General features: G+C 36.6%; 1 protein-coding gene and 1 non-coding gene across 12 annotated transcripts in view; one reads left to right on the top strand and one right to left on the bottom strand.

The window, feature by feature from the left end:
* AHI1 (Abelson helper integration site 1) overlaps nt 1-26,930 on the top strand; it is a 188,393-nt gene that overhangs the window by 153,683 nt on the left and 7,780 nt on the right. For 6 of the 11 annotated variants that reach the window (XM_033102480.1, XM_033102471.1, XM_033102479.1 and 3 more), the window contains one exon: nt 14,718-16,057. In XM_033102480.1, coding sequence (XP_032958371.1) covers nt 14,718-14,826 — 109 coding nt within the window. In that variant the 3' untranslated portion in view covers nt 14,827-16,057. Of the gene's footprint in view, nt 1-10,384; nt 10,488-14,717; nt 16,058-20,939; nt 21,240-22,515; nt 22,734-26,930 lie in introns of those variants that run through there. The other 5 variants (XR_004422644.1, XR_004422645.1, XM_033102472.1 and 2 more) reach the window with 5 other exon arrangements.
* Nucleotides 1,363-1,435, bottom strand: TRNAT-AGU (transfer RNA threonine (anticodon AGU)). The gene has a single exon. It is a non-coding gene; the product is annotated as a tRNA-Thr (tRNA).

The raw sequence follows: 26,930 nt of genomic DNA, 5'->3' as shown, positions 1-26,930 counted from the left end.
GAGAAACAAGATCTGAGAGGTTGCGACTTGTTTCAAGTCCCTGCAAGTAGTAAGTGGCAGACCCAGTACCAGAACACACGTCGTCTGTTTTCTAATCTACCATTTATCCCATGTTGTCCCTCTTATCTGTCAAAAGGTGCAAACACATATCCCAGATCTTTACATTTTTTGTTTTTGTTGTATCTGCCAGGTACGTTTTCAGTTCCAGTCTCTGAATAATTGAAATTTTGCAAAATACAGTCTCTGACCCTAAGGAGTTTATACTCAACCACAGATTACATATTTTTTTAAAAAGATGAACAATGAGAACAAACTGTATTTCAACAAACAAAAAAAATGATCATATTTAATACATGATGGGAACATGCTTTCAGTGTCTTTGAACATGTTTTATAAAACATTTTAAACTTTTTACCTAATACGGAAATGAAAGACTCTGTAGTCATTCTGACTACATTGGATACCTGTTTGCCGATGATTCAGAGATCCATGCCATACTCTCCAGATTCACATTCAAAACACCTCACGAACATCCCAGCCAGCCTCTCAAGGATGTCGGGGCAGCGTGGTTTCTCCTTTTGACCTTAAGAATAAAGCTCTTAAGCTTCTGAAAATAAATTTTCATGAAATCAGATATGTCTAAATGCTCAAATTTGTCAAAGCCTTTGGGTTTTCCCTATACTTGTAGTTTCTTAGAAGTAAGTACGAATTATAATACATCTCTCACGACTGGAAAATTGTAGGCACTTGGAAGGTGGAAATACTACATATAACCCGGTCTGTATAAAGAAAAGTCATCTCTTTATTTGTTTAATTTACTTAAGTGAGTCCTGTTATACCCAAGTAAGTGGACAGAGACTAAGTTTTTTGTTTCTTTTCAGCCTTGCCATTCAATTTGCAACATTTGCTTATTAGTTGGTTAACCAAAATACATAAATGAGCCACTTAGGACTGCCTCTTACCACTTTCCACTTGAATCTCTAGTTTTTGTTTTTGTTTTTTAGGAATGTCAATCACTTCTGTGCACACAATTTACATACATTTTAGTAAAACTACACTCTCTTTTTAAGACATCAAGAAGAAACTTCTATAGGTTGATTTAACAAAGACATGTTCTTGAATGTCTTAAACTTTCCCCTTTTGTACCTCGTACCGCTATGATGTTACTGTCTGCTGCCCAAGTTAGAGTTTGTAATGAAGCTTCTATAAGTATGTGGTAATCCTTGTAAGTATTGTTAGTGTTCCCTAGTACCGATATGTTCTCTCATGAGTTCGTTGGGGTTTTTTAAAACATAGAATTCTTTATTTTATTTTTTATTTATTTTTATTTATTAATTTTTTTTTCAAGGGTGCAGCCCACAGTGGCCTATACAGGGATCGAACCAGCAACTTGGTGTTACTAGCACCACACTCTAACCAACTGAGCTAACCGGCTACCCTAGAATTCTTTATTAACAGTGTTGGTCAGAGAGAAGTTAATTTACATGGTCAGTCATCCTGGAGTCCTTTATTTATAAACACTCAAATGTAAATAAATGAATTAATGAAATCTCTTACTAATATAGTGTAGCCATGAAAGTTAATTCCAACTATCCTATCACTTCTCCACTATATATTTTTTCATCCTTATAATAATCCTATTCCAGACTCCTTCAATTTCTTCTTGTGTACATGAGAAGGGGGTAGTTCACCTTTTTTCCCTAAAATACCCCGTTACTTGCAACTTTTTTTGAGTTCTCACTTTGATTATCCATTTTTCAGCCTTTTTCTCACCCTCTCCACCCCACCCCCATTGCTGAAATCAAAACCATCTATTGTCAGGTGTGTGATATCACAATGTTTGTTATATATTCTTAAATACATTCTTTCTCAGATACTTGATTTGTAAACATTTTCTCCCAGTCTCTGTTTTGCCTTTTTATCCTCTTTTTAAATAATGATTTCCAAAGAGCAAACTTTTTTTAATTCTATTGAAATCCAGTTTATCGATTATTTTTCTTTTATGAATAATGCTTTAGTGTAATAGCTAAGAAACCTTTCCCCATAGTCACAATGGTTTTCTCCTATATTTTTCTGTGAAAGTTTTATAAGTTCAGGTTTTATATTTAAGCCTGTGATCTGTTTTGTATATAGTATGAGGTTTGGATCAGAGGGGTTTGTTTTGTTTTGTTTTGTTTTGTTTTGTCTAACCTGCAATTGGATATCCAGTTGTTATAGCACCATTTGTTGAAAAACAATCCTGCCTCTCAGCTAAATGGCGTTTTGAACCTTTGTTGGAAATCATTTGTCAATATATGTGTGAGTCTCTTTCTGGGCTCTATTCTGATCTATTGATCTACTTCTCTGTCTTTGCATCAGTAATACACTGTCCTGATTATTGTAGTTCTGTAATGTCTTGGAATCAGATATTATTAGTCCTCTAACTTTGTCCTTTTTTTTAAAAGTTATTTAGCTATTCAAGGTCTTTTGTTTGTCCACATGAATTTTGGGGTGAGCTTGTCAATTCTACAAAGCCTGCTGAAATTCCAATTAGTATTGCCTTGAATCCACAGATGAGTTTGGGGAGAATTGACATGTTAAGAGTATTCAGTCACCTAACTCATTAACATGATATACTTGTCCATTTATGTAGGTCTTTAATTTCTCTCAGCACTGTTTTTAGTTTTCAGTTATAACTCTTGCACATATTTGGCTGATTTATTTCTGCATATTTGATATATAAATGGTATTTTTCAATTTCAATTTACAATTGGTTGTTGCTAATTTATAGATTGTTGTATGTTGACTTTTTATCATGCCACCTTTCTAAACTTTGTTAGTTTTAATAGCTTTTTAGTAGATTTCACCAAATTTTATATAGATATAGTCAAGCAAATAAAGAGTAGTTTAATTTCTCCCTTCCCAATCTGGATGCCTTTTATTTATTTTTCCTTTGCCTTTATTGCAGTGGCTAGAACCTCCAGTATAACATTAAATAGAAATATAATAATTAGAGTAGCCATTGTCTTCTTCCTGATCCTATGGGAAATAAGTGGGAACGCATTCAATCTTTTTTTTTCACTATTAATTATGATTTCATAGGTTTTTATTTTTGTTTTTATAAATGCCGTTTTTTGGATAGTTTCCTCCATTTTCTAGTTTGCTGAGTGCTTATGTCAGGAATGGATGTTGGATTTTTGTCAAATGCTTTTTTTTGCATTTATCAAGATAATTCTGTGATTTTTCATTTTTCATCTGTGAACATGGTAAATTACACTAAGTTTTCAAATGTTAAAACAATTTTTCATTCTTAGGATAAACCCCACTTACCAATTTTTAAGAAGCCTGCTTTTATAAATTGGTGGGCTTTTTATTTAGAACTTTTTTGCATTCTATTTATGAGGAACATGGGTCTATAGTTTTCTTGTGATGTCTGATTTTGGTACCTGGATAAACTAGCCTCCTGTGATGAGTTGGGAAGAATTCCTATCCCTTCAGTTTTCTGGAATAGTTTGTATAGATTTTGTATTACTTCTTCCTTTTGTGATTTCTCTTTCTTTATTGATATTCTCTATTTGGTAAGACACTGTTCTCATACTTTCCTCGAGTTCTTTAAATATGGTTTCCTTTAGTTCTTTGAACATATTTACAGTAGTGGATTTCAAGTCTTTGTCTAGAAAGTCCAAAGTCTAGGCTTCCTTAAAGACAGTTTCTGCTTTTTTCCCCCTCTGTATTCTTCATACTTCTCTTGTGTCTTTGCATGTTTTGTAATCTTTTGTTGAAAATTTGACATTTTAACTGATATAATGTGACAACTCTGGCAATTGGATTCTTTCCTCTCCCTAGGGTTTATTGTTCTTGCTAGTTATTGTAGTTGTTCTTGTTAAGTGACTTCTCTGAGCAAATTCTATATTCTGTAATTATAATATTTTGCCACTGAAATCTCTCAAGGTAAAATTAGTCATCAGCTAGGAATTGCATGAAGCTGGAACCAGTAAGTGTCCCAGACTTGCTAAGGGGCTTTGTATGTTGTGCACACTTTTAACACTCAGCCAGGCAATTAACAACTCTATCTTAGCCTTCACTTCCTGCTTGCACAGAGTGTAAGGTCAGCCAGAGGTGAGAGCTTAAGGCCTCAGGTGACAGCTTTAGGCCTTCTCGGGTCACTCCTATGCATGCACACAGCCCTGTACATGTGTGTGACCCTCTAGACTCCCAGGATATGTCAGAAGCTTTTCACAACTTCTGTGGACACCTTATTCCCCCAGGTTTTCCTTTTCAACTTATTCACTTACTGTTATTCACCACTCAGGTAGCTATGAAGTTAATTATAATTGTTTTCAACAAATGCTTCCCAGGGAAAAGCAAGACATTAGAGAGGTCAAGTATAGATGGCCTTACAAGTGGTGTCTTCCAGGGAACCACCAGGAAGGTCAAATAATGAGTTCTGTAGGAATGAGGCTTTGGAAGAGCTCTAATGCTGTTATTCTGTTCCCGCCAGTGGCTGCCAGGCTGCTGGCTTTCACCATAAATGCAAGCCGTTCTTTTTTTAAGGCCACCATAGAGCTGGACAGGGGGGGATGGGATTAGATCACGTTAAAAAGCCACAAAGTTCAGTGTTCTTACAAGAGTCAACCTTTTTTCTTTTCTTTCCTTTATTTATTCATTCATTCATTCATTCATTTATTGAATAGACATTCCCGGATTGCTACAAGCTTTTGGCTAATTTACAGAATTCTGAAAAAGTGAATTGTAACCATATTTGCCAGTTTTCTCATAGCTTATTCGAGGAAGAGAATTCTCAGAAGTCCTTAGTCCACCATTTTCGCTGATGTCACTCTATCTCTTCTTCAGATATTGGATGGACTCACCAGTGAGGCTATCTGGGCCTGGAATTTTCTTTTTTAGATTTTTAACTACAAATTTAATGTTTTAAATACAAGTAGAGCTATTAAGGTTATTTACTTCTTCTTGTATAAGCTTTGATAGTTTATGTCTTTCAAAGAGTTTGTCCATTTCATGCAAGTTGAATTTATTCATGCATAAATTCAATGCATAAATTTATTCATGCATAAAGTTGTTCATAATATTCCCTCATCTTTTTAATGTTGATAGAATCTGAAGTAATATTGCCTTTTAACTCCTGCAGTGGATTTTTTTTCCCTAGTCTGGCTAATGGTTTATCAATTTTACTGATCTCAAAAAACCAGCTTTTTGCTTCATTGACTTCTGTTTATTGTTTATCTGTTTTCTATTTCGTTGATTGCCATTCTCATATTTATTTCTACTTATTTTGAGTTTAATTTGTTCCTCTATTTTTATTTTTTTTAAGTGGAAACTGGTCATTCATCTGACAAATTTCTTCTCCTCTAATCTAAATATTTAGTGCCATTAATTTCCCAATATGTACTGCTTTTATGATATTCCACCAATTTTGGTATGTTGTGGTTTCATTTTCATTTCTAAACACTTTCTAATTTCCATTTGGATTTCTTCTTTGACTTACTAGTTATTTAAAAGTTAGTTATTTAACTTCCAATATTTAAGGATTTTTCCAGAGATATTTCTGTCATTGATTTCTAATTTTATAATTTCACTGTGGTCAGAGAACATACGTTGTATGATCTGAATTCTTTTAAATTTATTAAGAATTGTTTCATGATCCTTAATATAGTCTCTCTTGATAAGTTTTAAGGACCCTTGTGTATTAGGCACTTGTCAACTGAAGTATTCTTTTATAAATAAATTAGATCACATGAGCTTGATGGTGTTGTATATGTCTTATGTTGACTTACTGATTTTCTATCTACCTATTTTATCAATTATTGGAACTTGGGTATTGAAATCTGCAACTAATATTTAGGCTTGTTTTTTTCTTGTTATAGTTCTGTTAGTTTTTGTGTCATATACTTTGAAGCTCTGTGTTAGGAGCCCATATATTTAGGATCGTTATGTCCTCTTGACACACTTATTATTATTAAATGGTTGTTTATTTCTGGTAATATTCTTCTGCAGTTTACTTGGCTTAATATTAATAAAGTCACTTCAGCTTTCTTTTAATAGAATTAGAATGGTATATATTTTTTTTATACCTTAAATATAAAGACAAAAATAAGTAAAAGTTAAAGTATGTTTCTTATAAGCAACATAGAGTTCATACTTTTTTTTAATCCAATATGATTAAATTTATATAGGGTAATTAGACATTCTAATTTAATATGATTATATGGTAGAATTTTAATCTGTCATTGCTTTTTATTTTCTATTTATCCTATCAATTTAATTTCCTTTTTTGTCTTTTTCTGCTTTCTTTTAGATTTAGTATTTTTTTATCCATTTTATTGTTTGTTACCTTATTATTTATACTTATTTTCCTGTTTTAGTGATTTTTTTTTTTAGGGTTTATAATACAAATCTTTATCACACAGTATATCTTCAAGAGCTTTAAAATAATATACTTCCATTTCTTCTCTCCTGACCTTCATGCTTCTATAATCATATATTTTATTTTTATATATGTTATAAGCCCCTCACGTACATTCTTATTTTTCCTTAAACTGTCATTTTTTGAAGAGATGGAAAATATGAAAGTCTTCCACACTTGCCCATGTTGTTACCATTTCCAGTGTTTTTCATTCCTTTGTATAGACCCATATTTCCATCTGTGGTTTTGCTTCTGCCTGAAGAACTCCCTTTAACATTTCTTGTAGGGTTAGCCAGCTAAAAATGAATACCTTCACTTTTTGCATGTCTGAAAAGGTCTACTTCACCTTAGTATTTGAAAGCTGTTTTCATTTGGTATACAATTCTGTGTAGAAAGATTTGCATTTTTTTCTGGCACTTTAAAGATGCTGCTCCAGTGTCTTTTCTCACTTGCATTTTTTCCCCAACAAGAAATAGGCTGTTATACTTATCCGTATTCCTCTGTGTATCACCTGTTTTCTCCACTTTGGCTACTTTTAAGATTTCTGTTTAGCACTGGTTTTGAGTAATTTGATTATGATGTGCCTTGTTGTAACTTTCTTCATGTTTCTTGTGGTTGGTTAAACTTAGATCTGTATGTTTATAGATTACATCAAATTTGGAACATTTGGGGCCACTTTTTCTTCTGCTTTTTTTCCCTGTACCCCATTGTTTCTCTACTCTTCTTTGAAGATTCCTCTTACATGTATATTAGGCCATGTGAAGATGTCCCATAGCTCATTAATTATTTAGTGATTTGGTTTTTTTTTTTTAATTCTTTTTTTCTCTGTGTATTTCATTTTGGATAGTTTCTACCGCTATGTCTTTCAAGTTCTCGAACCTTCTCTCTGCAATGTCTAATCTGCCTTTAATTTCATCTGGTATGTTTTTCATCTCAGGCATTTTAATTTTCAACTGTAGAAATTCAGTCCGGGTGTTCTGTATATCTTCCACATGTCTACTTAACCTTTAGAGCAGGTGGAATACAGTTATAATAAGGATTGTAATGTCTTTGTCTGATAATTCCAACATTTGTGTCAGTTCTGGGTTGGTTTCATTTTTTTGTTTTTATTATGGGTTGTACGGGAGGTGCCAAAAAAATGTATACAAGTGGACACTTTGGTCAACTTTGCACAAGCAGTTCACCATAATCAGAAGTGTCTGGATGCTGATGATAACCACTTTGAGCACCTCTTGTAATTGCAGAAGTCAAACGTGACTCGTATTCATCTTTTGTTATCAGTATTTTATTGAGTATTACAATTTTAATAGTTTTTTCCCTTTCTTAAAATGTGTATACATTTTTTTGGCACCCTCTATATTTCCTATTTCTTTGCCTCAGTAGTAAATTTTTATTGGATGCCACACACTGAAAATTTTATCTTGTGGCTGCTAGATACTTTTTGATTCCTGTAAATATTCTTAAACTCTGTTCTAGAATGTAGTTAAGCTAGTTAGAAACAGTGTGATTCTTTTAGATCTTCCTTTTGAGATTTGTGAGCTGGGACTGGATCCATCTTTAGTCGAGGTCTACTCATTCCTCACTACTGACACAGATCCTTTCTCTATTAGGTGCCCACTCAGTGGTGAGGTCTTCCATCCTGCCTGATGGGAAGAGGCACTGTTGCTGGCCTCGGCTCATTTCCTCATATGCATGCACTCATCAGTACTTTGCTGAATACTTGAAGGGAGCCCTTTGCAGGTCTTCATGTTCTCTCTCAATGAGATTGTCTCATCTCTGGCACTCTGTGAACTCGACCCACCTTGGTGTCTCCCTGCACTCCCAGCTCTCACTCAGGGAGTCACCACGCTTCACGTAGGTTTCCTCTCCCTGTGCCATGGCCTGGAAACTCTCAAAGTAATAAGCTGGGCCATCATCAGGCTCATCTCATTCATTTTCTATATCTTAGGGATCACTATTCTTTGTTGCCTGTGATTCAGTATCTTAAAATCTATTGGTTAGTATATTTTGTCTAGTTTGTTATTGTTGTTATTTCAAGCAAGAGGTAAATCTGGTCCCTGTTGATTCATCTTGGCTTCATGCAAAAGTTCAGGCACTGTATGTATTTTCAAGATAGCTTTCTGTTAGATTGCATATAGATTATGGTAGAGAAACAGTGGAGAGGATCATGCAGTCTGATTTTCCTACATTGGTCAGGGAAAGCCAAAGATGTATGTAAGGCAGCATTTAAGTCTTAAAGACCATGCAGAAACAAAGACCATGCAGAAACAGAGTGAACAAAAAGAGAAGGACCTAGTCAGAAGGATTGCAGGAGCTAAGGCACAAAGGTATGTAAGTGCCTGAGATACCCTGAGACCAGGAGGGTGCTCTGTGGCTGAAACAGAGGTTGAAAACTAGGGCCTGCCAGCAAGATTTAGTCCTGGTATCTTCATTTGTATCCACTGTGTATGTGTGTAATTTTATTAGCTGTCCAAATATAAAAAGGTATCACTTAAATACAGATTTCTGAGTTTTCTTAAAATAATCAGAAGTTCTGGACTACACTCCACATTCATCCGTGGCATCCGTAGGCTGGGGCTGAAACAGTAGATCGTCTCCCTTAGATGGGTCATCCGCTCTCCAGTTTGACACAGTCCTGTTTTGTTATCCCTGGCTTGTTTCCCTCATTCACTGTGGCCTCCCCAGACATTTGAGTTTTTATATTAATGTTAGAGCATAGGTTCCCTGGAGATAGGCTGAAAGGGTAGACTTCAGACAGATTAGGTTATAAATTAACAGTCCTTTTTTCAGAGCTCAACCTTTCCCTTCTCTCTCATCTTTCAATTCCTTTCTTAAATATACTTTGTTCTTTCATCTTCATAATTTCTGACCTTTTCCTTCTCCGTCATCTGACTTCATTTTACTTTTACTTAGACATCTCCATTTTAATCTTCTCAGGCTGTCATAACAGCACTACAGCCTTGATGGCTTAAACAATAGAAATTTATTTTTTCACGGTTCTAGAGGCTGGAAGTTCAAATCAAGGTTCCGGCAGGTTTGCAGGTGCCTGCCTTCTTGCTGTGTCCTCACTTGTCCTTTCCTTGGTGCATGTGTAAAGAGAAAGAGTTCTCCAGTGTCTCTTCCTCCTTTTATAAGATACCATTCCTGTAGATAAGGACCTCACCCTTCTGACCTAACTTAACCTTAATTACCTCCTTAAAGGTCCTGTTTCCAAATATATTCACTTTGGGACTTAGGGCTTCAACTTGTATATTTTAAGAGAACAACAATTCCGTCCATAGCAATCTCTGTTCAATTCTATTTATTACCTGACTTGGAAATTTTTGCATCATTTTTAAGCTGTTTTGATGTCTCCCGCTATTATTCCTGAATATCCTAGAAAGGAGGTAGTGTCTTCATTCTTTTATTTTCCCGTTTTACATTGTTTTTGTATTTAATTTCTCCTAACATAATTTGCACTGCTACACACTCATCCACAAAATATTTGTTTTACGTTTTGCTGTTACTGTTGAACCGTTTGGAAAGCTGCATTTCCCATTCCACAAGTCAGAATACCACAGCTTTCTTATGCATAAACTTCCTTCACCCCTTTTCTTTGTCATTAAGGAATCTCCTGTACTTTTACATAGGTGTACATGCACACACACGCACGCCTTTTTCCATCTAGTTTGATAACTTTCTGGTTTTTCCCAGGCATCTTTCTGAAAGTAGTAAAATTTGTTTTGTTCTTGTCCCTTCACCATGGTTAAGGAGGAGCCCAACCATCTTAAAGTTTTATGTCTCTGAATTATTTTGAGCAACTCTCTGTCTCACCCCCATGTGTATAATCACTTATGTAGTCTGTCAAGTGTTTTTCTCTCAGATCCTCCCACTTACCTCCCTTTTCCATTCCCACTGCCACTTTCTTATATCAGAGCTTCATCTCAGCTGTTGCAGTAGTGTTCTTACTGGCTCCTTGTTTCTGATCTTGCCCTCCTATAGTTCTGAAGTGGGCAGAGAACAGAGCCATGCAGAACGAGGACACATAAAAGATATGCAGGGGAAGAAGAGTGAGCAAACTGGCCGAAAAGTCACCCTCATAGAGGTAAGAGGAAAACTAAGAAAGTTGTATCATAGAGTCAACAAGAAAAGATTTAGGAAAGTCGTGGTCAACAATGACAAATGCCAAAGAGAGAAGTAAAATAATGACTGAAAAGTGCCCTTTGGGATTGGCAGCCAAGAAACCATTTGTGACTTTCAGCGGCATGGTTTTGATGGAGAGTCCTGCAAGCATGAATCGATTGCCTCCAGTCCAAAGGGAAATGACACAGAACAGACTGCTTCTCTAAGAAGTTGACTTCAAAGGAAAGAAAAAGCTGGGCAATGACGAGTGGAAAACACAGGATGTAGAAAAGATCTTTTATAGAGAGGGGAATGACAAGACTCGTTATAAACTGAGAAGAAAGCGTTCCTTGAAAGAAGCCGTTTGGAGGTATAGGATGCGGTGAAATCCCAGGGGACCTGAGGAAATATACAGGATTAGAATTTGAAACAAGAAGGGAGGCGGGCACATTTTCCACTGAGATAGACAAGTGGGACAATATGTGTTTGGGGATGTTTTTGAGTGAGAGGGTGGCTTATAAGAAAGGCCTTTCAGAAGGCTTCTGTTTTCCCTGTTAGGTATAAGTGTAGTTTGTCTGCTGAAAGTAAAAGGCGACAGCTCTATCACATCCACTTCTATGAAACTGTCACTTTCTGGGAGTTCGTTTCACATTTTTCATAAGTATTTTTAGATTTTAATTGTAAAAAAATAAAATCTATTTGTACAGATGAATAATTAATTATATCATCATAGGTTAAGGATTGACTTTTTAACCTTGATACCAAAATCAGAAACCACTTTGAAATAGATTTTTAGATTTAAATAATAGGAACTTTAAAATGATGTATAGGCATACCTCGTAGATATTGCAGGTTGGGTTCCAGACTACCACAATAAAGTAAGTCACGAATTTTTTGGTCTCCCAGTGCACATAAAAGTTATGATATACTATACTGTAGTCTATTAGGTGTGTGATAGAATTATGTCTAAAAAAATGTGCGTACCTCAATTAAAAATTATTGCTAAAAATGCTTACCATCATCTGAACCTGTTGGGGAGATGGCGCCAGTAGACTCGCTCAACGCAAGATGGCCTCATATCTTCAGTTTGTAAAGAATGCAGTGTCTGTGGAGTGCAATAAAGTGAAGCACAAAAAAATGAGGTCTGCCTGTCTGTCAAGGAGAAAAAAAGCTAAAAACAAATAACCTAAGATGAGGAAGAATTTCATAAAATGCTCTAAAAAAGTCAACAAGGAAAAGAAGAACACCAGCAGAAAAATTGGCAAAGGGTGTGCACAGGACATTCTTAAAGGAATATATATAAATGGCAATGAACATATGAAAAATGTCCACCTTCTAGTGATCAAATTAATAGACATTAAAAAAATAAATTATATATTTTCCCTCCTAAAATGGCAACAAGTCTCAAATGTACACCACCTAGTGTTGATAAACACTGCTGGTAATGGTATAAGACTGATCTGCTCTTTGTGGAGGTAATTTGGTAATACTTTTTTTTTTTTTTTTAAGTTTTCAAATTGTTCACGTCCTATGACTTGGCAGTTCTACTTCCAAGGAATCTATTGTAGGAAAATACTCAAGTATGCATGCAGGGATTCAATGAAAAGACTACTCCTTCAAGTAGTGTTTTAAAAATGGAAAGACCCTGGCCAAGGCCACAGAGCTGTGTAATGGCGAAACACCAAGACCTCCTAGCTCCTAGCATTTATTATTGTACCTATAACTAATCAAGTTCTTTCCAGTATTTCCACTAGGCTTCTCAGCTATCTGAATTCCCTACCACAGAAACAGATGCTCAATAAATATTTTTTTTTAATTAAAGTTTATTGAGGTGACAATTGTTAGTAAAGTTACATAGATTTCAGGTGTACAATTCTGTAATACATCATCTATATCTCACATTGTGATGATATTGTGTGAATTAGATGGTAAGTGCTTGTAGGCAGAGTCTATAACATGCTCCCGTTTTTTCTCCCTTGTACGCAGCCTGGTATTTGGCCACATAGTAAACCTTCAGGAAATATTTATTGGATTGAATTTCTTAGGGGGTAGAGCCCTGTATTTTTATGAATCTTCTTCTTCACACATAATAGACAAACATTAATCTGGTTTCATATTCATTTTGAAAATCTTGCTATGTAGATTTTTCATTTCTTTTCATACGATTTGTGTTTATAAAAGCACTCACTTTGTTACTCTTTTCCTCTGTGAGCTTACAGGGATACTTAAGGAGGAAATACTTTGGAGAAAGACTGGATTTGGATGCATTCTTATGTCTCTTGTTAGGTGACATCCCTACCCTCTTTCAGCAAATCTCCTCTGTCTTAGCTTTTCGGTGCCTATGCTGTCACCATTCATCATGATAGTGTGCCATGCTTGTTTTTTTCCGGTTGTCACGGGAACTATCTGGTCAGAGGCTACACCTTGTCCCGTTATTCTGTGCCTTTTCTCCCTTTCATGGGCAATCTTTGTGATTTTCCGTCCATGTGATTCTCCGTCCAGTGTTCCTTCCTCTTCTCATTCTGATTCATTTCCCTGAAAGACATTATCTTTACTGCCTCCTTCAGCTTTTTCTAGTTAAATTTCTCTTGGGGTTCCCTCTCCTGGGGGTCCTCCTGGCTTCTCCGTTTACTTCTCCCAGTGCAGTCTCCATCTCATTAACTTGCCCTACATCTTCTGCACATGTAGGACCCATCTCATGCATTTCCAGCTCTTCTCCTCCCTCTCTCCCCCTTCCCTTTTCTGTTTTCCTTCTTCGTTTTTGTCCTACCACTAGCATAAACTCTTCCCCTTACTCTGTTTTCCCTTGTTAATCCTCTGACACCTTGTTATCTTCCTCACTGTCCCTTGGAGATGGGTCTCTGGGCGACTTGTGCCCACCATCCATTTGAGCCTTTACTACTCTCTTTCCCATTTTTATCAGACCCTAATTTGAGGAGAGTTTTATATACTTTACCTGTATATACACTGGGACAGAAATTATGCTCCTGTTTTGCCCCTGATAAGATTGTACCTTGGCCACACCATATCTGTACCATTTTAGACTCTACTTCAGTTTCTTTCATGAGCTTCACTTGAATCATTTTTGGTCTTCTGTATACAATTCCAGCTAATCTGTGGTATCTCTGTTTAACAAATTTAAAATCAAGAAACACGGACTAACAAAGGATTTTTTTCCCTCATGGGTAAATGTTTTTCATGTGAAAAGATAGTGCAATCATTTACTTAAGATCAGGCCTTTCCCTAAAAGCACAGATGCTCCCTAACCCTCCTGTGCCACTGGGGCAGAAAATAGTAATAGTTACCCTGCCTTTCCTTGCCTTTACTTTTCTCAGGAGTGAGCCATGGAACTGACCACACCTTAACCAAAATGCCATCATTCTTAGGCCGCAGTTTGTATTCTAAGAACAACCAAGTGTTAAGCCCTTTCCTTTGAGAGAAAAGACAACAAGATTTTTGTGTAAGTCCAGATACTCATCACGAGTATGTGAACAATCACATTAAAAACTTCAGGTTCAACCCCCCTAGTTTATCACCCTCAGTTGTAGTCTACTTACTACATGGTCTCTAAAGAAGCAGCTTCTTGTTTCATCTGTGTGTTGGTTTTTGGTTTTTATTAATGGTATTTGTTTTATTTCAAAGCTTCCTCTAGATGCATAGTTACCATCACTGTCTTTGTCAATCAAAAATGACACACATTTTTTTGGATTTATTTGAAAAAAGTAGATAATGGTTTACCCACTTGTAAAAATAAACATGGCCATAGACTAAACGAAAGGGTGCTATTGAATAAATTGGTCTATATCTTTTTTAGTCACTAACTCTGAAGCATGATCCATGATTGATTTTGTTTTTTTTCTCCCAATGAATAAAGAATTTTATAAACTCTGGTTACCTGCTACTAATTTCTGGAAGTTACCAGGGTTCAGAGTATTTATTGTCTACATTTAAGAAGTGTTATTTCTTTTTTGCTTACATTGTTAATGCTAGAGCAAGCTTTAAGGAACTGCCGATGATTCTAAAAGATGTTAACATTATATTCAAGAGGCAAACTAGAAGCTGGGTCGTTAATACTTTGGTCTTACTTGATTGTGTGTGTGTTGCATAGTGTGTTTTATTACTTGTGCTATTATGCCTGGGCATGCCAAGATTTGATTATTGCCAGAAAACATTGTTTAAGTTCATTTAGTACATCTTCTATACTTTTTCCTAGTAAAGAGTTGAAGAATAATGAAGAGACAAAAAACCAAATACACAGAAATGAAATGACAAATGAAACCAAATGGAATTACTCTTCAAAGTTCACAACTTTCAGAAACTAAGGAAGAAAGGAAGAATCCACTATTCTCATTCTTATGAAAGAATCTAGAAAAATCAGAAGCAAGGTATGCGTGGAAAAATAAATGTGGCCTTTTGAACTTATTTTTTATAAATCTTTGTGATTGTTGTTGATCTAAGTATTGGTACTTGTATTTATTAGTAATTGCATCAAAATTACATTACCAGTATTGGAAAACCAATAAAGGAGAAGCTATAACTGCTACTCAGCAAATGTGAAGAGAAAGTGTTTGCATTGTTAGGATGTTCATTAAGTAAGCACTTAATATTATTATATATGTAATGTGGTTATTATATGCAATGTGGTTATATATGTGACATGCTCAAAATATTAAATATCTGCTTTTCAAATTTAACTTTAAGATATAAGCATTTTCAGAATATTGTGTATTCAAAATAGTTCCTGTAAGAAAAGCATTAAAAGGGAACAAATTTCTTTGTTTTAAATGAATTATATATGTAACTTGAAACAGATAAACCAAAATGGCTTTTGGCTAGACTGGCAAAAGTGTTCCAAATTACTTTCTTAAAAAAACATTTCATATTTAAGCATATAAATGATTTCTAGACAAACATTGTTAAATATTCATTTTAGTCTTAATATTTGTTTTTAAATTATTACATTGCATTATTTATTTAGTTCTAGAATAATGCTATTATTACTATAGGACTATGTATTTTGCAATGTGATGTCAATTTTGAAGTGCAAAGTTATAATAATAATGAACTTCCGTTAATTCCTTTTTTCTTCTGGACTCTTCTCCTTTCTCAACTATGTGATTAATTATAAGCCTGTCGGTAAAATATTTAACCCCAAAAAGGTCAAAACTAATACAAAATTAGAAAACTTATTTACCAAATTAGACAATTGATTCCATTAAAATAAGAAGTGAGAAAAACAGTGCTGGGCATTGAGGTGTAAATTTTGCCCAGATGTATACCCAGCGTGAAATATCTTCTAGTAAAAATATATTTAGCTGTTATCCCTGCACATGTTGTAAAGGCATGACCACTGGTAAACATGCCCCTGCTGTATAGAACTTGGCGGGGGGGGCGGAGGGGGGTATTTTTGAAAGTGGTGAGTGACATTGATGATTGCTGAAGCCCTCAGTGATCAGCACAAAAGACTGTTCCAACAGCACTGAGTTCTCACTGCTCTAGATGCATTCGTCTGTGCTGCAGGTACAGCTGGGTCCAGCCAGCTTGAGTGACCCTTGTAAAAGCTTGTTTTTTTCCTCTCTCATGAATGCCCTTGGTAATTAAAAAAAAAAAAAAAAAAAAAGGAAAAATAACGTATCTCTCTACAGTTTCAACTCATAGTTTTGAAATGTGTGCCAATTCTCTAAGTTTGGTTTTAAACAAAACAAGGGATTTCACCAAGTTGCAGAAAGATTTTAAATCATGACATGTGAAACAATGTGTCAGGGGAGCTAAAGCTGAGGTCTCAGTGTTCATACGAAAAATAAAGGGCTATTGTGATACTGCAACTACTGAAAGCAAAAATAACGCTTGAGGCAAACACCGGGAAAAGTTGGTTCTCCTCAAAGCCCAGTCCTTTTTTGTCCTGTTGACAAAGCAAGACTGGGTTATGTTCACAAATAGGTTAATAAAACATCTTTACCACATTCTCTGAGATGACATGGGGTGGGTAAGATCATAAAAGTGCCCTCCAAGATATAATTCCATGTTATAATCAAGCAGAGGAACCAGACATTTGATGATTTATAACTATATTTTCTTAGTAAAAAATTGGTTTATTTTGTTTTATCTTCATTCTGAAATTGACTTTTATCCCATTTTTGAAATCTTTTTTCCTCCAAACAACTAACAATTTGATCTATCTTTTTATAGATTTAAATAGTAGTTTAAAACCATTCTTAGAAATTTATTTCCCAATTATTGATTTCTACTTTATCTTGGCAATTAAATATTCTTCAGTATCAAACCTATCAATGAACAGGATTTACAAAGCTGGAATAAAAATCAAGTTTTTCCAAGATGAAAAACCTGAAATATTTCATACTATAAATGCAAATTCATGTTATAATGCACATTTTAAGTGAAATAAGTGTTTTTAAATGGCTAACATTTGGTACTTTTGAAATCTTGTATAAGGTTTCTTTCCATAAAAGCAAATACTTGACCTTAATTTTATTTTTAAGTTATAGAAAGACATTGTGTCCTTAAGAAATTTAGCAAGACTATATCTGGAAGTAACTTACTATTTTTATAGCTTTATATGACATGTCACTTTAGTCATATATTTAACTCACAAATATTTTTAAGAGGGTTAGAAAATTCTAGAAATTATAACAAAAATTTGTGACCTTATACTTTTCTACATATGTAAATGATTTCCATAGGAGAGCCATATTGTTAAGTAAATTATGGGAGTATTTTTCAACAATCCAACTTTCTTAAGTGGTATATTTGTTGATTTCTACTTAATTGAACTTAACTGCAGAAAACATTCCCCAAATCTTCAGTTTATGGACATGACCTCATTTACACTTCATGTCAAACCCATGAGGTAGATAAAATCTTTTCTGCCCAGCAAATAAGGAAACCAAGTCTTTGAAGTCTCAGTACCCTGTCCAAGTGCACATGGCCAGTAAAGGTCATTGCTAGCTATAAATGGAGCTTCTCAGCCTCCACTGGGAGCTCTCTGAAGTGCTGGGTCTCAGTTGCTGTGTAGAGTAAGCCAGTAAAGGATTATAGTTGGATACTCCAGCACATCTAAGAGTAACTAAAGAAGCCATTTGGATGTATCTACCACCACATTCAAGGACTAGAAACATCTAATACGTCTTTAATGCAACAGTGACCTAAATAAAATGAAATCTGTCAGAGTAAAAATTATTTTTAACTGATTATTTGTTTATCCATAATTATTTTGGTAAATCTTTACTCCATACTGTACTTCTTACATTTTCATAAAGAAATAGGTTCTGTAGAACCAAACTAATACATACATAGTAACGTATTATTCAAGAAGCAGCAAAGGTGCATTCCAGTCATATGAGACATAATAAAAACATAAAGAGTCACATCAATCAAAAGGCTGTGTTGACTGGTGAGCTCAATCTATGGATGGACCCAATTATCTGTAGGAGAATTGGATGTCAGCATCATTTAGGGTTAACAATGGACCAACTAGGCAAAAGCAGACAGCGACTCTCCGCAGAGACCCGGAAAGCAAACTTGGTAATGAGGCACTTCATTCACCATATCCTTCTGCTCTAATTAGTAAAGTGAATAGGAAATACTTTAAGTTAAGGCAGGAACCAGATAATATAAAAACATTTGTTGTGTAAACACAAAGCATGTTTTTCTCTAATAATCCTCTTCAAATCTACCTCAAGCATATGTTGTGAGGAGCCTGTTTTCTAAAGTTGCTCTTCTAAACACCTCAAATTCATTCTGATTGTGGATGGGTTATTTTTATTGTCTCAAAAAGTTAGAATAATGCTGCTAAAAATTTACAATTTTAATTTCTCCTCTCAATCTAGAAAATCTATAACCATATATAATACATGTTCCACCTCTATTACGTCAAAATGGTCTAGCTATGTATACTTGTCATTTCTGACAGTACGGAACAATCTGATTTTTTCTTATTCCAATTCATATCTTCTTAAACCATCCTTGTCAAGAATTGTGAAAAAATGTGGTAGAGGAAAATGTAGGAATGGTTTGTGTATACAAACTTGTTGCTGGAGCAAAAATGATTAACTGAAGCTTGCGAAAAGCAGTCATGAAACCAAAGGAAGAAGGTTCCCTGGAGAAAAGCGTGGTAGCTTCAGTTCAGCTTTTCAGTGTTTTCAACTGAGAATCAGTAGTAATTTTTTTTTTCTATTTGTTCACAGGACCATTTTATATAAACGCTCCACATAATTTTTTTCTGAGTTACAGTTCTTCAATTTAAAGTAAATGGAAGGTAGCTAAGCACAGTAATATTTTTAACCATCCCTGCCTGTTATACAGAAATTAATGTTCAGAAGTATCTGCAGATGCTACTTTTAGCAACTAACTATTTCCATCGTGGTAAAGACATGTCAGTAAAATCTATGCACTTTAAGAATATCAAATTCTTATTGTACTTATCATGTGTGCAGGCAGAGTACATAATAAACTAGTCTATAGCAGCTGTAAATTTCTGAGGATTTATCTAACCACAGATACATTGAAATGGGGAAATGGGGCTATATTAAACTATGCAAGACGCTGCTGGAGCTGTGCCATTTCTGCAACATCCTGTAATTAATTTATCATGACAGGTCTGGCAAACTGAAACATCCAATACACTTGCGACAGACTTTTAGGCTATACTGCAGTCACATAAAGTGAAGGCAGATTTTTCTCTCAAACGTGAATATAGCATTATTATATTTAGATTGCCCTATAGCTAAGGACAGAATTGTCACTTTTTAATTTCAAAATAAGAATATCTAGATTATAGAAAAGATCTGGGCTGAGATCATGTGTTTAGTCTGTTCTGTGCATTGTGTGGTCCTTTCCTGGAGAAGATGGCCCTGGGTAGGGGATTGATACAGTCTGGTCCACCTTTCACATGTGTGCCTGGTGGTAGATAGGACAGGATTGTCTCCTGGGAGATCTGAAGGTCAGTTCTCTCTCGGTAGACTCTTGAACATGTCCTCTGCTTTAAACAAGACTCGTCAGACCACCTACTCCATCTGTGTGCCACCCTCTTCTGGAAGCCACAGTCCTGCCATTTTGCGAACTTAGAGCACAAATAACAAGTCCTGCTCCAACCTCCTGAAATCCAAAGAAAGAAAAAAATGTTTCTTTTTTTTTTCCCAATAGATATTCCTGTATAACAGTAAGTTCTTTGTCAGTTCACATCACTGTAAAAGAATGATCTTCTCCTGTGTGTAACTCAATACAGGTGTTACAGGTTGATGTTAAGCGTGGATTATAGGAAACAAGGCTTCTTGCTGGGGAATGGAGAAACCACTAGAAAGTGAAATCTACATTGTCTCAATGGCCACAGCCTTGCCCATTTCCTTGGGAAGGTCAGAGTTTCTCAGACTACAAACGAGAGGACTCAAAGGGCCTTCTGGGAACCTTGAATCTGGAAGTTTCAGTAAGAGAGAAAGGTCCCACGTGGTAGAGAATAAGATGGGTCCTGCTCAATGGAAACAGCCGTGAGCAAGTGACAGTGGTTCCAGCCCAGTTACCAAAGCCCAACTGTAAGCCCTTAATGTTCTTTGTATTTAGTGATTATACTTCCCTTTATCCTTCCTATTGAAAATGGGTGCTATCTCAGAAGACCTAAAAAATGTGTTGCTTGGGCCTAAGTTAAAAACAAACAAACAAAAATCCAACACCAAAAACAACCATCAGCAGGTCTCCAAACTGAATAACCCAAGGGAAAAGTGAACAAGAGACCGTAGGAAAGCTTTCGTATCCTTCCACTACCCTCCACCTGAAATGTTCCCTTCAGAGCTCTTCTACCTAAAACTTTGGGAAGGTGATAGAGTGTGTGTGTGTCCCCAAAAAATAAAAACAAAGACCCTTCTTTCACACGCCCCAGTTAAGTAACTTGTCCAGGACGACAGAAATCAGGGGCTGGACCCTCCTGCGTCTTACTGCTGACGGTCCTGCTCCTGCTGCTGTTTACTAGATAACATTCTCACTGATCTCCAAGCTGCATCATTCAATTCGAAGGCTGAGAACAAGTCCTGAATCTTCTCAACCTCATACGCAACTAAAAGGAAATCCTGTATGTAGGGCATGGTCTACATTCAGATAAATTCCCCTTTAAAACTAGGTTATTACAAGTGACGAATTTGAATGAGTAAGGGTTGAAAGCAGAAAAAAACTTAAGGTGACATCAGAATCTGGAGAAGTGACGTTTCTATGCGTGCATGGGGAAAGAGGATTTTTGGTTTTTGGTTTCTGTTTTTGTTATATTGACAACTGGGTACAGATAGGGACTAATTCTATTTACATCTTGACTACTTGCCTAAATATATTTTTATAATTCAGAATCATCAATATTCTGAATTATAGTGTTTTAGAAGTGTGTGTGTGTGTGTGTGTATACATGTACATAAGTGTTCACTTTATTCAACAGCTAATTATTGAAATAGCCTGTTTGTCAAGCATTGGACAGAACTAAATGGACAGTTGAACCAGAAGCCTCAACTCTTCTACTCTGTTTCATCTTGAAATTGTCACATTTATTGTCACTGTCACCCTACGGTGGTTTTCAAGGGACCTCCATATACATTACCAAACTTGAACCTTATAACAACCTTTGTTAGACAGAAAAAACATTATTCCCCCATTTTTCAAACCAATCACAAAGAGGTTAAATGACTTTCCCAACAACTATTGAACAGAGTCCAGCTGTCGTCCTCCTAGGGCTGTGTTCTTTCCAACCAGGAAAGCTCTATTGACATGTGGAAAATGTAGAAATAAATTATATGGAAAGCCAGTGTATGTTCCCTAGACAAGAGACAACTATAAATCAATAGTAATAATTTAGATGTGTGTCTTTTAGAATCAATTTGTGATCTCTTCCTTTAGTCAACTATAAGGTGTTTGCGTTTTTGCTGCCATCCTACATTCAAGTATATTTTTTAAAATACAAGAACTTAAAATGTGAAGTTGTAACAGAGTCCAAATAAGAACATGTTAAAAAATGAAGCTGTGCAGAAAGTGCCAGAGTCCCTTTTCCAAAACCTTTTCGTAAAGCAAATAAAATTAGCTCATGCATTATATATGTATTCAAGCCAAATAGCTATTGTTCAAGTTACCAAATTAATTACATTTTCTCTTAAAGAGCAATACCCATTGGACCTAGAACTTAATTAGATCAACGGACTAACTTGGAAGTACTGCACGCAGATCCTTTCATAAAATGCAAACCTGACCACTTCACACCCTGCTTAAACCTTCACTGGTGCCCCCATCACTAAACCAATTGAGCTTTAACTATTTGCTTAAGAGTAAGTTCTATAAATCTAGTCCTGTGCTCGCTGATATCCCAAGAAACTCACGAATGAAATTCATTCACCATGGAAGTTGACAGCAAAAGGAAGAAACTTGGTTGATGTCTGAAAGAAAGTCCAAACTACAGAGCGCATGACCTGTCACTTGCTGCTTGTCCCGTCCCGTGACTGCCTGTGATCGTCCAGCTCACCCTGCAGCGAGATTGTACTGCTGCCCTCCGAGCACCCTTGCTACTTCAAGCTCTTGACTTGAAAACCACCTTTTTCCCGAAGCCTTCGCTGAATACCGCCATTTGAGTTCATCGCATGTGTCGTATGCACCAAGATTCCTTCCCTAATTATGATGGGTAATTGTGTTCTCGTAGTGTCCTATACCTAGTGTCTATGACACTGAAACTGACAATGTATTATTTAGTTAATACATAATCTCGCAATCAGTGTAGTAGCTAACATTTCTTGTGTGCCTGAGATCATTTTTATAAATCTGCCTGTGCTCAATATCACAGGATGTTCTCAACTGGAACACAATCTTTTTAAAAATGTTAAATATCCAGCAAGAATAGGGAATTTATGGAAGCAATCTAAGAAGGTGTCACAGCTGTCTTTTGTCTTTTTTCATTCTCTTTTCCCTTTCTCACTCTCCCTTTTTTTGTTTTCCTCTGGCTCCCTTTCTTCTCCTTCCCTGCCTGATATCAGCCAATGGCATTCGCTGAATTCAACATTAAACCATTGAAACCATCACTAATCGCCATCTCCGTCTGCTCCTGAAGCGAGGGAATCCAAGATGGAGGACCCACAGGCAGTGCCCGGATACCTCTGCTCAAGCCCCCGTGCAGTCTGAGCAATACTTCATTTACATAAGAGCACAGTCTTAAAATGTGCATGTAATCCTCCTTGTGTATGTTTAACTTTTTTTTTTTTTACTGAGGCAAATTATCCAGAAGATTAAATCTGATTTGCATAATATTTTGCATCCCCATTCATCTGAGGGTAAAAATCCTTCAAAAGCCTTCTAAAATTTGTATATCTGAACCTTGTTTGCCTGTGAGCCTGGTATCTTGACTCTCTTTTCTTAACATTTCAGTAGTTTTCTGAGAGAAATGATTCCAAGATTCATAAACAAATATCCACAGTATCACTCCCACTGAGTCTGAGCATCTAATTTTAAGGATTCACAGCTTCATGTTACGTATTTTCATGCCAGGAAGTGAATCCAATCATTGTCATCACCCATGTTTTTCTAGAAAAAAGAAATCTGAAAGCTTCAAACAATTCTTTGTTCAACAAGCAAGCCCAATATCGAGGCCCAGCAGTGTTTACCTAAAAAGTGTCAGGGGCCCCCTGGAGACCCCGAGGCAGAGGAGCAGGAATCACACACAGACCGAGTTCCTCATCTTGGCATGGGTCCAACTACGTCGGGTCTGCTCATGGTCATGACACTTTGCACTCAGATTTCTGTCACTGATGTTAGAGATGCTGTTGAACAGCTTTAACTTTTAGTCTTGATGTGCTTTTAACTTTTGATCTTATAATTCCCTGTAGGATTAGTGTACCTACTCCTGAGTATAACAGTTAATCTGGTCAGTTTCCTGAGATATGGAGACTATTGTGGGTAACCTCATGGTGACATTGTCTACACAGCCAGGGAAATGTGATTTTGACATTTATCCTATTGAATAAATTATTCAGTACTACTGGATCGTTCCACTCAAAAATATAATTACTTTAGTAGGCCGGGGTCATTACATTCACACACCAAAACAATTGTCATTCCAATTCACTTTGTCCTATGCACAGTCATAATTTAGTAGGGAAAGGAAAAGCATTTATTATAATCATTCATGATTATAGACTAATTTTCATAATACCTACCATTTCCTGAGCGCAGGTACTAGACTCCTCAGAGACTTGCATTATCTCCTTTATCTCACTGCATATTTATAATATATATTTCATTATGCATTATCTCATTTAGCTTTCAAAATTATCTACAAGATAGATATCATCATTATTCCCATTTAAAAACAAAACAAAAATCTTGAAGCTCACCGAGAGAAAGAAATGTGTCTGAGATCACACAGCTTGTAAATTGGAGTGTCAGAATTAGACCTCTCATTTGTCTGGTTCCAAAATCCCCTCTTACTCATTAGATTACTGCCCTTGCGTTTGCCAACTACATACTGTATTTTCTTTTAAAATGCATGGGCTTCTTTTTAAAATGCCTTTTTCACTTACAGTTGACAAAAAGTGACTTTCTACTATTTAAGAAAAATGAATAAGAAAGTTAACCACAAAATATTTTCCAATACCGTTTGCAGAACAATCTTCAACAAAATCGTTTGGTCAAAAATAAATCTCAAAATTGCACATTGCCCCAGAAATAGTCACATCAACCTTTAGTGTTAAAGTGTTGTATTTCCAAATGTTGTATGTTACAGAGATATTTTCCTAGGCCGAAAAGAATGCATTTCATACCTTGGTGGGAATTGTAGCTATTGGGGTTGCTTTTGGAGTGAAAGAAGAGGTTTGTATAAGATCTTGCTTCTTGACATGTACCCTCTTTCATCTCCCTTCACTGTCCTAAAGAGACATCGATGGTCCTTTATGTTGTCGTGGCTCCTGGTGATCACAACCGTCTCAGTGTGTTAACTTGCTGTCTGACTGTAGTGTGACGATATCTTTTCATCATTTATTCCCAGTGTTTACCTTAGTGCCTGGCACATACTAAGCACATTCAGTACTGAGCAAAGCAGATCACAGGTCCAAAGGCTTGTTTGCTATATATGGATAAATTGAGGATGAATTGTATATAGGGATATTAACATAACATGGAAAATATGTAGCAGTACCACGCCATTACAAATTTCTGGGTATTTTTCTATTTCCTCTAGTAAACTAATTTCCTCTCTTCTCCCTTTTCCCCTCTCCTCCCCCCCCATTTCTCTTTCTCTCCCCCTCCCCCCCCCCACAGCAATGGCTTTTAAATTCTTACATTCTCTTTATTTACAGTCAAAATTGTTTGCAATGCCCCACACCTTCTGGCTTCCACCTGGTACTTGTATTCAGGTGCAAACAAAAGCAAGACAAACACATATTGCATCTGTACCTTGAAACAGCCTCAATTCCAGGTGGTTGAAAGGACTCCCTGGGGCACCTGAAATTCAGGTGGGGCCATAGCAGTGTTTCAAGTCCATCCCACCTGTAATTCCCCTTTCCTCTTCACTGGCTGCAGCTGAGAGCTGGGTGTGCGGAGCTCATTGCTGGAGTCCTATCAGGTGTCTGCCTCTGGCGTGTGCACCAGTGAGGGGCAGGCTGGTGCTCCCAAAAGCCTTCAGCCTTGGCTTCACTGAAGCCACTGCCAGGGAACTTCATGTATCCATATTTGTTTCCCAAAGAGCATGTTCCTCCTGAACTGAAAGGGAAAATCCCACTTCCTGTGTTTTTTCTCCTGAACTACCAAACTCGAGATGATCTATGGGGCCTGCCCTTTGGGGAACCAGGGCACTCAGCCTTTCTAGGGCCAGGCTGAGGGTGCTGGGTGGGGTACGAGTCTCCCTGTCACTGCCCATGGTTACCTTCAACTGTCCACATACCTCAAGGCATGTGAACAGTTCCACCACACACTTTTCTCGTCACTGATTCATAATGTTAGCACAAATAATCATCTGGCCTTAATTCTAGCAGGAAGAAAAGAACATGGCATAGTTAATAGGACAGTAATGTGAACCATTAGGTGTTAGCTAATTGTTTTCTGACTAGGCAGGGGTGCAATGGCAACCCCTTTTTTTTAACCTCACAGCTTTAATACTTTCCTAAGTGGACAATGGACATGAATCAGAAAGGAGCTTAAAGGGAAGTACCTAAAAAGTGAAGTGGGCTTAAAAAGTAAAGATGTCTTCTTTGGGTGTTTTACTTGAGTTTCTTTCTGCCAAGAAATGAAGAAAGCTTCACAACACCTTACACAACATTTCCCGTTTTCTTAATTCTTCCAAAATTCTTTTATTTAAAGTTCAGTTTTTATAATTGGCAAATCAAGTAAGAAGGAAGTGCATTTCCTTATGGCACAGCTTAACAGGAGACCCAGGACGAAAACCCAGAATCTTCATTCCCAGCTCTTTAGGGGGGAAAATGACCAGATTTATGCAAAACTTCAAAGAAAGCCCCTCCCTACACGCACCTCCCCCGTGTGTGGGTGTTTCCTTCATCCCACTACCTCCACTGTTGGTTTTTGTGTGAACATAATTGTGCTTTTGTCTTGGAGTTGGCTCACCTCACTACACTCTAGTCTGAGATCCCCTGGCCTGAAGCCCAGGGTGGGGCTTTGCCCTCAGTACTGTAAATAATGGTAATTACCTTTACAAACTTGAGGGGAAAAAAAATTTTTCCCAAGGCCAAGAATATCCAAAGTCTAGAGCGTTCTCTATAACCCCTTGTGCGTCAATCTGTTAGAATGTGTGTGGTGATTAGAGTTTGTCCCTCATGGAATGACCAAAGTGAGAAGAGCACCAGTGCTCAGCTGCCCAGGCGTCACTTTGAGCCTGTGAGTTCTCTGCTTCCAGATTGTGCTGGTGACAGAAATCCAAATGAAAGGAGTAGCTATTGAGGTAGAATTTAGGAGTGATTCTCACCACGCATGCAGAAGTTTTTGTGAATTCGATTGAAGAAGAAGCATATCCAGGTGCCCACCAGAAACTCATGGAGAAGACCTGTGATACCAAACACTAGCCTTGTTATTTCTGAGGCATTACTCCCTACGGCAGGTGTCTGGTTGACAGCACTATTGTTTGGATTAAGTTGACATGCATCCAAGCTTTCACCTCATTAGATTATCACCATGGTGCTGACGCTATAATTTCTGCATAATCTTGGTACTTTATTTCATGCACAATCACTAGCAGCATTATCCATGTCTGAGATGAAAACAGTAAATGAAAATTCAAAATTTTTAAATTCAGTAGCTTTTGGCCACATAGCTATATCAAGACTCATACAAAATGTTTGATTTATGAATGAGATAGATTGGTTTCCAGGCCACAGAGTTCCTTTGATTATTTTACTTCCAGATTAACTGGTTTGGGTGTGGAGTCCTGAACATCTGGACAGAAGCCCTC

Source organism: Rhinolophus ferrumequinum, chromosome 3 (assembly GCF_004115265.2).
Source record: "Rhinolophus ferrumequinum isolate MPI-CBG mRhiFer1 chromosome 3, mRhiFer1_v1.p, whole genome shotgun sequence".
Lineage (NCBI taxonomy): Eukaryota > Metazoa > Chordata > Mammalia > Chiroptera > Rhinolophidae > Rhinolophus > Rhinolophus ferrumequinum.
This window is presented reverse-complemented; position numbering and strand designations above follow the sequence as displayed.